General features: G+C 37.1%; 3 protein-coding genes across 11 annotated transcripts; 2 read left to right on the top strand and 1 right to left on the bottom strand.

Annotated features, from left to right (window-relative positions):
• Nucleotides 1-1,120: 1,120 nt before the first annotated feature.
• Nucleotides 1,121-4,165, top strand: LOC118042731 (malate dehydrogenase, chloroplastic). Of its 2 annotated transcripts, none has more exons than XM_035050455.2 (2): nt 1,121-1,318; nt 2,618-4,165. In XM_035050455.2, exon 2 carries the CDS (start codon nt 2,627-2,629, stop codon nt 3,848-3,850), a length of 1,224 nt encoding a protein of 407 aa, XP_034906346.1. In that variant the 5' UTR covers nt 1,121-1,318; nt 2,618-2,626; the 3' UTR covers nt 3,851-4,165. The 2 variants fall into 2 exon arrangements, with proteins under 2 accessions (XP_034906346.1, XP_034906347.1); XM_035050456.2 differs by lacking the exon at nt 1,121-1,318 and adding an exon at nt 1,343-1,847.
• Nucleotides 4,166-5,035: 870 nt separating this feature from the next.
• Nucleotides 5,036-6,421, top strand: LOC118042745 (phloretin 4'-O-glucosyltransferase). The gene has a single exon (XM_035050469.1). The coding sequence runs from the start codon at nt 5,036-5,038 to the stop codon at nt 6,419-6,421; it is 1,386 nt and encodes a 461-aa protein (XP_034906360.1).
• A 988-nt stretch (nt 6,422-7,409) lies between these two features.
• Nucleotides 7,410-11,661, bottom strand: LOC118042728 (transcription factor BIM2). 8 transcript variants are annotated; one of them, XM_073405965.1, is made up of 7 exons: nt 11,446-11,661; nt 11,257-11,362; nt 10,847-10,919; nt 10,679-10,774; nt 9,010-9,402; nt 8,231-8,357; nt 7,410-7,815 (listed from the first exon to the last, which is right to left on the bottom strand). In XM_073405965.1, the coding sequence occupies exons 1-6, from the start codon at nt 11,516-11,518 to the stop codon at nt 8,280-8,282; spliced, it is 819 nt and encodes a 272-aa protein (XP_073262066.1). In that variant the 5' UTR covers nt 11,519-11,661; the 3' UTR covers nt 7,410-7,815; nt 8,231-8,279. The 8 variants fall into 8 exon arrangements, with proteins under 8 accessions (XP_073262066.1, XP_073262065.1, XP_073262064.1 ...); XM_073405964.1 differs by having other exon boundaries at nt 7,410-7,821; nt 11,446-11,660; XM_073405963.1 differs by having other exon boundaries at nt 7,410-7,821; nt 8,981-9,402; nt 11,257-11,353; nt 11,446-11,660.

The following is an 11,661-nucleotide window of genomic DNA, read 5'->3' as shown; positions in this document are numbered from 1 at the left end:
CATGGGTTCCCACTAAGAAATTTTCTAGCTATCGAAGCGTCGCTTAGAAAACATAGTAGGAATCATACCCACAGTATAGCTCGGGTGAATTGCCTAATTGATCAAAAAAGGGTTCTACCTTTCCTTTTACCTTTTTGAAATTAACACTGCTGATGTATCCCAACATTTTTATTAATAACTGAGAAAACTTTTATGCATCTAATGTCATTTGAATAACCAAGAAACCATATTGAGTTGCCATTTTCAACCTGGTCCTTTAGCAGCTGTCTCTGTAAGGAAGGCTGTATTACCAGAATCTCTGTATGTTCGTAATTATATTGTGGCAGATAAGCAAAGGCATTTGTTAATCTATGAATTCATACGAGGAAGAGGATCGCAGGAAACCTTTATAAGAAGATGAAGGTGGGTAGTAACCCATTTGTGAGGAAGCAACATTCCAAGAGCTTTATTGAATATTGTAATCATAGGATTGCCATTCTTAATCTCATGGAGGACAAGGGCCAGGAACTTGGACTTTGCCTCTCGTATTGAGAAAGTTATCTCAGTATTATAACTCAGTTGCAGGTTTAATAAGTTAACTCAATTTGTTTTTCAAGTTCTATTTTAATTGATTTTTTTTTATTTTTTAATATTTGATTAATTAGAAATTAAACTTTTTAATTTGTTTTGATTTATTTTCTATAAAGTTATCATACTATCATAACCCGAGTCATGAATTTAACATTTTAACTCGAGTTAATCTAAATCAATTCAATATATTATTATTTTAATATTAAAAAATATACATCATCTTGAAAAAAATTTCTCAATTAATCTTCGGTTAGTTTTAAACTTGTAAAGTCATTTTTTTCCATCTGAAAAATTAAAATATTGATAACACTTGAATACTTTTTTAATATTTAAGAAAGATTTGACCCGACCGCTGGTCAGTAATATAGTAATGATTACAAAGAGTCCAATAACACGTAATTTCCGGTTTCTTTTCTTTCGTTTTCGGGCCAAGTGTCCCAGAAAAAAACCCTCAAAACCGTCCCAGTCCAAGATGAAATCTGGACCATATCATTCCACGTGTTAGCATTCCATCCGTTGAAAAAAATTCTTTCATCCCAACATTTTCGTAGTCTGAAATGAGAATCAGACCATGCAAAAACCTCAACAAAAAAAAAACGCTTAATAGAAAAAGATTTGAATTTTTATTTTTTTTTCTCAACACTAACATCCCTTTTCTTTAGTTAAATTTCATTGTTTCAGCAGTAGCAGTCCTTCTTCAAAAGTAGCAGTCCTTCTTCAAAATCTTTACCTTTTTCTCTTCCAGTAGGTAAAACCAACCAACCCCATTTTCATATTTTTATCATTGCTATTATTGCTTTTCTTGCAGCTTTAAATTATTAGAAGCCATACATTTTTTATATATTTAATTTATGGATATATTAATTGTTTTTTATTATCTGTTCCTTTTAGGTTTGCCATACGTTTGGATTTATGGTTTTTAATTTTATGTGGATTTAATTATGGATTTGGAGGAGATAGTGTGAAGCTTTTGCTAAAATTTAAATTTGTGCTATCTTTTAAGGTGTTTTCAGTGAATGGTAGAGTGATATGTGGATTACCACCTGTTCTTCTCTAGATTAAAGGATTTTCATTTAACCTGATTATTTTACTTTGTAATTTGAACCAAAAAAAGAAAAAAAGAAACCATGTAGAGATGGGTATTTTACTGGAACATATTCTAAGGTCTGGTGGAGGTTGAAGATGACGTGTCTTACAGTCTAGTCACTTTGGATTTAAATATTGTTCACTTTAGTCCCTGCAGTGCAGTACTTTTTCTCTCCAGAAATGTCCTGTGTGTAAGTAAAGCTCTTTCAGATATGCCCTAGGTTTTGAATTTCTGATTTTTAAATGGTTGTAGATGGATCCAATAATCTCATTATATTATGGATTATTAGCCCTCAAATTTTTATTGTGGCTGATCATTTTTATTTTGTGTGTGTGTGAGAGAGAGAGAGAAGGTGGATGTGCTCACTTTGATTAATTGTTAAAATTAGCTAATTAACTTTATTATTTTTGCTCCTTAATTATATAATTACCTAAAGTAATATTGAAAATTATTTCCAACCAATTTCTATACTTAGCCCCTCCAATTATACCTTTTAATTTTCCCAACGCCACATCTACATATTTTTGTTTCTCTGTTTTATAGTAATGGATCTGTTATCACTTTGCTTACAGGATTTTGGTTTTTCAATCTTCAATCCTCTGCTTTTGAAGATTTTTGTTCAGTTATACCTTACATTTTGACGCTATATTTGTATTTATCACTGCAATGATGCATTTAAGGAAATTCTATAAGGTTAATGTGTGGTTGGTACTTAAAGGTTGGTGGTTTAATTTTAAAGGTTTTTTTGAAGTGAGGTTGCTTGGTTTTGCTAATTTAACTTCTTTTAGTTTGTTCTTAAGTATGTTATGTTTTCGGATCATGCTATGGCTACGAGAGGTGCCTGGATAGTGATGAACTGCATCTTTATCTTTTGGATTGAATTCAAATAAACCTCACTTTCGTTGTTAAAAGTGTTAGTTCTCTAATGAAATAAGCCCTGCATTGTCTTTTGCTTCACAGCTATTCAAAATGGCAGCAACATCTGCTGCTACCTTTTCAATTGGATCAACCATCTCCCTTGGCACCAAAGCGAGCCAACTCCCGCAATCGAAGCCCTTGTCTGTGAGATTTAACTCCCAGAACACTCTTGCTACCTTCAGTGGACTCAAGGCAGCAACCTTCGTGAAGTGTGAGTCGGAGTCATCTTTCTTAGGCAAGGAAAGCAGTGCAGCGCTTCGAGGAGCTGCTGCTCCAAAAGCTCAAAAATCAAGCCAAAGGTCACAGTATCACCTAAACCCACAGGCATCTTACAAGGTGGCCATTCTTGGAGCTGCTGGAGGGATAGGTCAGCCTTTAGCACTTCTAGTTAAGATGTCCCCATTGATTTCAGCCCTGCACATCTATGATATAGCAAATGTCAAGGGAGTTGCTGTTGATCTCAGTCACTGTAACACCCCTTCACAAGTCTTGGGTTTCACAGGATCTTCTGAATTACCTAATTCTTTGAAGGGTGTAGATGTTGTTGTCATACCAGCTGGGGTTCCAAGGAAGCCTGGTATGACCCGCGATGACCTCTTCAGCATCAATGCCAGCATTGTAAAGACCTTGGTTGAGGCTGTTGCCGATAACTGCCCTGATGCTTTCATACACATTATCAGCAATCCAGTCAACTCTACATTGCCAATTGCAGCTGAAGTTTTGAAGCAGAAAGGTGTGTATGATCCAAAGAAGCTCTTTGGTGTTACGACACTTGATGTTGTTAGGGCAAACACATTTGTTGCTCAGAAGAAGAATCTCAAGCTTATCGATGTGGATGTACCAGTAGTAGGGGGGCACGCTGGGATAACCATTCTTCCCCTCCTATCAAAGACGAGACCCCCAGTTAGTTTCACTGATGAGGAAGTGCAGGAGCTAACTGTGAGGATCCAGAATGCTGGGACAGAAGTTGTGGAGGCGAAGGAAGGGGCAGGGTCTGCTACCCTGTCAATGGCATATGCTGCAGCCAGATTTGTCGAATCTTCTCTTCGTGCGTTGGACGGTGATGCTGATGTCTATGAGTGCTCGTTTGTGCAATCAGATCTTACTGAGCTTCCATTCTTCGCGTCAAGGGTAAAACTTGGAAGGAAGGGGGTCGAAGCTTTCATTTCATCTGACCTCCAAGGGCTGACTGAGTATGAACAGAAGGCACTGGAAGCTCTAAAGCCTGAACTGAAGGCCAGCATTGAGAAAGGTATCGCATTTGCTCAGAAGTAACCAGTGATTACATAGATTGAGTTAATTTCTGGAAGCCACAACCAGACAGAAAGGTGGGTCTTATCTCCGTTGGTCATTTTTTCCCCAGATCAATGCATCGGCAATTTCAGTTTTGTAGAATTTTCACCTATCTTATGTCTTGAGAAACTTCTTTTGAGGATATATTTTCTTTAGTGTAGTACCTTCACAAATTGCAATTGCAGCCATCAAGAAGAGCATTTATTTTTTTCCCCTCGGAGATAAAATGAGGGATGTATCCCAATTTTCGATTTCTTTAAGAGTAATTTTTTGCAAGATTGCAAGCATCTATTATCATCTGGAGTCCAAGAAAGCATATTGATTTTTCTTTGTATAGTGTAGACTTTTGCAAGTATCTCTGTTTAGTAAGGCTGCATCTGCATCGCCAATCTTTAAATTTGCTGAAATGAGTTCAGGAGTATTGGATTAGAATCCTAGAAACCTTCATAGTAAGCCTAGAGGCGTCCATTTATTTGAGTTCATAGCTAAGCTTTCTCGTTACATCTTGTTTACATGTTCACGTTCGTCTTGCTTCTCAACTAGTACTCTATATAATTTTGAAAAGTATAGCTTAATCAGTTAAATTTTAAATTTGCTCTACAAAAATTATTAGTTCAAGTGTTACAAATCTTAAAGCTACTAAAAACTTATATAATCATTAACTTATGGGTCTTGAGGATTACTCAAAGTGAATATAAGCTAGTCCAGATACTTATAATTAAAATAAATAAAAAAACTAACACTCCATGGTGTTGGATCTTACAATTGTATGTGAACCTGAAAAGGTTACTAGTTCCATGGCTAATAACTTACAGACTGCCTTTTCTACAAAATGCGTGACCATTTACTAGGACACAAGTCTTAACGGGCAGTGAAAAATATCCTTCAAATTATGGGAAAGTATGAGACCATACAAGTCCAAAGCTTGTACAGGTGACGATGCATAATCAAGATTCGAATGGAAGGCAAGGAGTAGAAAATCATACTATAAGCGAAAGTCGCTCAAGAGGTCACTGCGGGTTATAGAGAAGCATTAGAAACAAAGTCTAGCATTTGGGCCCAGGTTGTATAACCCACACGCAATTAAGACTTCAACAAAAAAAAACTAAACACCATTGACAAAAGAAGCAAGAAACATAGACCAGGCAACACAGGAAGACCATAGACATGGAGAACAAGCACTTTCTCCTAATCTCCTTGCCTGGCCAAGGCCACATAAATCCTATGTTCCAACTTGGCAAGTGCCTGATACATGCCGGTGCCGGGAGAGTCACTTTTGCCACTACAGAACATGGTCTCACCCAGGTCAAAGCCTTCCCTTCACTTGAAAATTTACATTATGCCTCTTTCTCTGATGGTTTTGATGATGGGATCAAACCCACCAACGATCCACACCGCATCATGGCTGAACTCAAACGTGTTGGCTCCCAAACCTTAACTGAGCTCCTCCTGTCTCTCTCCAAGGAGGGTAATCCGGCGAGCTACCTAATCTACACCCTTCTCCTCCCTTGGGCTGCTGATGTTGCACGTGACATGTCCATCCCATCTGTTTTTCTCTGTATTCTGTCTACTACTGCCTTTGCTCTATGTTACTGTTTCTTTGAAGAACGTGATGGTGTATATGATAGTAATGACAATAGGCCTCCAAGCTCAATTGAAATGCCTGGATTGCCACTGTTCACTAGTAAAGATATGCCTTCCTTCCTTTTGCCCAATGATCCACACGCATCAACACTCATCCCTCTCTTTCAACACCATATCCAAGCACTAGAAAAAGACTCAAAGCCATGTGTGCTACTCAACACCTCTGATTGCCTAGAAGAAGAAGCAATCAGACTCATCAGTAATCTTAACCCAATCCCAATCGGACCATTAGTTTCATATGCATTTTTACATGAAAACAACTCAACAGACTCGTCTTGTGGAATTGACTTGTTTGAAAAATCTTCAGAATACAGTCAGTGGTTGAATTCAAAACCAAAAGGGTCGGTAGTTTATGTTTCCTTTGGAAGTCTAGCTGTGTTGCAAAAAAATCAAATGGAAAAGATATTGCTCGGTCTAACTGGTACCTGCAGGCCATTCTTATGGGTAATCCGACCTTCAGCTGGCAGTAATGATAGAGAGTTCGAGGAGAAGATAAGGGACAAAGTGAATGAAGAAGTAGGGTTGATAGTGCCATGGTGTTCACAAATGGAGGTGCTCACTCACGAATCGATAGGGTGTTTTATGATGCATTGTGGATGGAACTCAACACTGGAGAGCCTAGCAACGGGTGTTCCTGTTCTGGGGTTCCCACAATTCTCTGACCAGACAACAAATGCAAAGATGGTGGAAGAGGTGTGGAGGACCGGAGTTAGAGCAAGAGTGAATGAAGATGGTACTTTAGAAGCAGAAGAGATTGAGAGGTGTTTGGAGATGGTGATGGGAGGTGGTCAGAGAGGAGAGGAAATAAGAAGGAATGCTAAAAAGTGGAAAGGATTGACTTTGGAGGCTGTGATGGAGGGAGGTTCTTCATATAACAATCTCAAAGCCTTTTTAGAAAAGATCGAATGATGGAGGGAGGTGCACCACTTGATTTATATAGTCTTGAGTCTGTAACTCTTTCTATTACAGAAAAGTATGCGTGTGTAAAGAGCAGGTTGAATTATGCATGTATCAAGTTAAGGTTTGGATAACTGATGAACTATAATTCAGCTGACATGTTGTGATCCCGTTTATTGGTTTGATCATCCGAAAAAGCTTTGATTTTTCTGAAAATTTTGAACGCCAAGCTGGCTTGAAAGCCATCCTACTTTACATTTTAGGGTAGAAGTGTGTGATCCGTTGAGTTGTCTAAAAAGATGATTTCAAGCATTTATAGGACAGAAACGGAAAGACAATTCTGAGATCGACTTGTTTTGCCGTTACCCGATTTGGTTGATTTCGACGATTCATTCAAAACGAGAGTCAAGAAGCCATGCTTATAAAGAGCTTGCTGGCCTCTGTAAGCCTTTCACCGCAAGGGATGTCTCCTCCATTTCACGTTCATCTATTATAAATATGAAGAAAATTGATCAGACCATCTGCGCACCATCACATCACAAATTCCTTAATTTTGGATAACATGTCAATAAAAAATAAAGAATAAGATCATGACCAGTGAGCTTATCTCTCAGTAGTATTCATGCAAGAGCAGGAGGGATGAAGTCCAGCAATCACCTGCTCAAGTGGAGAGGAGGTCCAGGTCCAAATCTGTAGTTCAGTTTTTCCACTCCCTCTAAGCTCAAGCTACTTAAATCCCTTTTATGACGTGTTTATAGCATATACTATTTGTTCTAAATGGAAGTTCATAGCATGCAACAAACGACATGCCCTCAACAATATCAATGCCAAATACAATAGAAGAAAAGATAAAAGAACAGGTATGCGTATACCGGATCATTTTCCGAGTATAAATCATAAGACCAAGAGAGCAAAAAGGTAAGCACAGGGAGAGAAAGGAAAAGGAAAAACTAATGACGGAGATAAAGATGAAAAGCAACCAAAAAGGAAAATATAAACATGGAAAAAGCTTGCGTGCATAGTAAAACCACAGCAACATAACAAGCAGCTTCTCATTATATGAATGGAAACCTATATCTGAAATGAGAATACCAATAAAGAAGATAAAAAAGTTACTGTCATCTTTCTTCCAGGATACTCCACACCACTAGGAAACAAACCAAAAGGTGTATATATACATGTACAGCTGATCTGGACCTGGCTGTGGATCATGGAAAGACAAAAGTGAACACCACATTTTCCGATATAGGGATCAAATGACATAATCAAGCAGTTAGATACATCAAGAGCTGAATGATACGCTAGCATTTTTCTCTTCTCTGTCTCTTGTGAGCTTGATTCAAGTCTTCTACACTGCTCCCAGCTCCATCTTGTATGATCAGTTGATTACTTAGATACTGATTTACCTGATCCTGGGAAAACAATGGATAAGGTAAAAAAGAATAAGAGAGAGAGAGAGAGAGATGACCAAACTACTAAAAGTAAAAACAAGGGACACAATAATGCAAATGTCTAACAATACTTGCTCAAAGATCCTAGTATCATCAAAGTCTGTTAAGAGAATCAATGCATATTAGGGGGCTTCTGTTAAAAAATCATAGCATCAGAGGGCTTCAAATACTTCAGTTTAGGATCAAATAGCCAGTGCCTTTTCTTTTTTCTTTTTTCTTTTTTTTTTTAAAAAAAAAAAGAGGAGGAAGAGGTTCCATAGCAAATATGCAACCTTTGTTCAAAAATCATTAGCAAATATGCTAGCTTTGTTCAAAAATCATGTAATCATATAGGGATTGCAATAATTAGTTTGGGATCATAGAAATAAACCTTTGAACTTGGTGCCACAGCAGTTGTACCAGTTTCTCGTTTGCCAACATCAATTTGCACCGTGATGCTTGTCTGTGCTAGATCCACACCCGATGATCGTAGTGCTTGGGTCAGAGAATTTAATATCCTGTTGACCAAAAGCCCATTCTATAACAACATATATAAGATGTCTTTACAGTACTACATAGCAGCTCAATGAACTGATGGCAGGTATGATTGCTGAGACTACTATTAATAATGCGGTAACTTGTATGAATTCTGAAGATCAAAAATACAAATCGTTATAATAAAATAGGCATCCCTAAAAAGAAACTTCAAAGCATAAGAAAAGGTCTAATCATTGGCATAATATAACACCTTATATCATACATGTACAAGTAACCCTTGTAATGACCCAACAATCTACCTTACAAAAGCCTTACCCCGGATAAATGCTGCATAAAATCTGAAATCATAAACTCTCAGACAACATCAAGGTAAGACTTCATTGATCAAGTTACCATCCTGGATAACTCTAACATAAATATTTGCATCAAACTCTTCTAAAAATTTTAAGCTGGTGCTAGACAACCGTGATTTTGTCTTTCCTAATCTCCCACGGGTATGGCCAGTGCATAGTGTACATGACCAAACATGCTAGTTTCATAACAGGCATGCCCATGAAGTGATTTCATTTCAAAAATAAGGTCAATGGTTTGATTTCACAATTAGTAATGCAACAGAATTATTGAGAGATGGGCAGATGCTCACTGTTTAGAATAGGTATTGGAGATATTAACGGATTGACTGTCACTCGCCACGTCCTCCTGTCCATTCAATGTATTGTTTGGAGTAATACACTCAGTGGCACATGGTTGACCATGCAATAGTTGGGATTGAAGCTGGTAAGCCATGTTCTCAGCGTCAGAAACAGATTCCTGCAAAGACTCTGTAGGCACACCACCCCTCCCAACAGCAGCAAATACACCCGACTGTGTTTGCACTTCAAATGGAATTGCTGGGTCGGTTGGCCCAGGGGAATGATCCAAGGTTTTATACATTGCAGCAGTGTCCACATCAGATTTTATTGAGTTATGTATATTTCCAAGCATTACAGTATTTTCATGAGCAGAACCATTCTTCATAACTTGTGTATGACCCGGTATGCTTTCAGCAGAAGCACGAAAATTCTTCTGTTTCAAAAAAAACAAAAACAATTTGGAAGGGAGAACAATATAGGGAACAATATGCCCCACTATCACATATATAGTGGATGCGATTACAATTCATGTCTAGAAAATATTCAACAAAGAGAACAAATTGAAAAGTTGATGCACATTATTACCCAATCACCTTCTGTGGCACTTGTGCAAGATAATGTGTTCTGCATGCTATGATATGGGAAACAGATTAATTCGGTGGTAGTATTGGTATTTTATGTACAGTAAACGGATGAGTGCATTTGAGATGCTGTTTTAAAACAATAAAAATTGTAAGAAGTTAGACTACAGTTTCGAGAAAACGATCAAGTGCTTGCCTCACAATTTAAGTGTGTCATTCCACACAATCAAGAGGAAGTAAATTACTTAAAATCTAAGAGGCCCATAACTTGATGACACACACCATATCAAGTGCATATAGTGACCAGGATGTAGAGTAAAATTTTCAATCAGAAAGCAATCAGCAGGGGCACAGTTCAGTTAAACAAGTGCATGCCTCAACATTTATATGAGAACACCTTTAGAACCTAGGCCACTAGATCCAAAGAGATCATTTTTACAAGCCTAAAAATGCATACATTCAAATGCCAGTGTGTAAGTTCATACAGAACGCACCAAACTCCATATCATCCAAAGTACTGAACCTCTCTCTAGCCCGTGCTATAAAACTAAGGTATCAAAATCTTAAAATATCATGACTAAGTCGTAAGACAGGCCTGATAATGAAAACAGGAAGACATTTATTGACATGTTTACAAATTTTGGTCATTCCACATTTTTTGTTTACTTTACAATGCAAGATGTACAAAAACATAAACAAAGGACCAAGGAGGTTATCACCATCCAATTTTGGCTACTATGTATGGAAATGCACACAAGACCCCATTAAAATGTGCGTATCTTAATCAAAATCGAGGAACTTCAATGAACATGTTCTAAACGTGATAAAGTTGTAAATTGTGAGCATTTCCTTCAGTTCCAAACAATGATCCTTCTCCTAGTCATGGCAAAGCAACCCACCTTGCATGGCTTGCCAAGCATGTTAGGTGCGATAATTAGAAACTATATTCATCTATCCTTCAAATGCACAAACAAAGTTCATCTACCTTGAAGTTGTTTAATTCAATACCCTAGATTGTTGTTGATTGGTAATATATGATCATTTATTTTAAAATATTTGTGTTGAACAGGGTAATGTTGATGAAAAGCAATAATATGCACTCGCAAATGTCCATGATCGAAAATTTACCCATGGCAATAATTTAGCTGGCTCCTGACTCCAACCTTCATACGACCCCTCATAAATTTGCAACTTATCCTGTAAAAACTGAACGTACTCTATAACCTGCACATGATTTTAAAAAAATCAATAAATTCAGGAATTTAAAAAGAAAAAGAAAAAGGTTGATCGGTTCACCTCTAACAAGAACGACGCCTTATCTCTTTTCTGATCATTTTGAGGAACAAGATTCCTCAAAGCCTGGAACCTGCTTCACAAAATATCATTTAATCGGTGAGCCAAAAACAAAACTCCAATATATATATATATATATAATGTGCTATGCATTAGTAATCAAATGCAAAATAGTATACTGAGAAAGCTCAAACACAAGCATTAAATACAAAACTGTTTTCTTTCAAATAAATTTAACATTTTGAAACAAAGAAATTAAGAACTTTGATTTCATTTCTTCGCCAATTAAGCCTAAAACGACGCCATTTCTTTCAGCGTTTAACAATGCAAATAGAAGTACCATTTTATAATTACATAAAACTATTATTATTATTATTATTATTATTATTATTATAGAGTAAAGAGAATTTTACCTCTGGTTAATCTTGCTCCTTCTACGCTGCTCCGTCTCCGAATGCTTGGACCGGTTCGCATTCGCCTTCAGCTCATTGCTTTTACTCTCTGCTTTCGCTGCTTCTCCTATATGTATATAATTATTTATTTCTGAAATTAATTATCAACAAAATTAAAAACAATTTAAAAAAAAAAGTTGTGTACGTTACCTTTGTAGGACGAAGAGTCGTAGTCTTCAGCTTCATCTTCTTCGTCGAGGTGAGACTTTGTTGATTTCACCATTACTACTACTACACAGAAACGGAAAAGGAGAGGAGGAGGGAGGAATTATGTGTGTGCATTTATGTGGAGCAGAAGCCCTAGGCCCTAGGAAGGATAGGAGATGATGACATGACATGATTGATATTCACATTATTCTTTTCTCA

Source organism: Populus alba, chromosome 17 (assembly GCF_005239225.2).
Source record: "Populus alba chromosome 17, ASM523922v2, whole genome shotgun sequence".
Taxonomy (NCBI): Eukaryota; Viridiplantae; Streptophyta; class Magnoliopsida; order Malpighiales; family Salicaceae; genus Populus; species Populus alba.
Note: the sequence above shows the minus strand (reverse complement) of the source record. Positions and strands in the feature narration are given on the sequence as shown.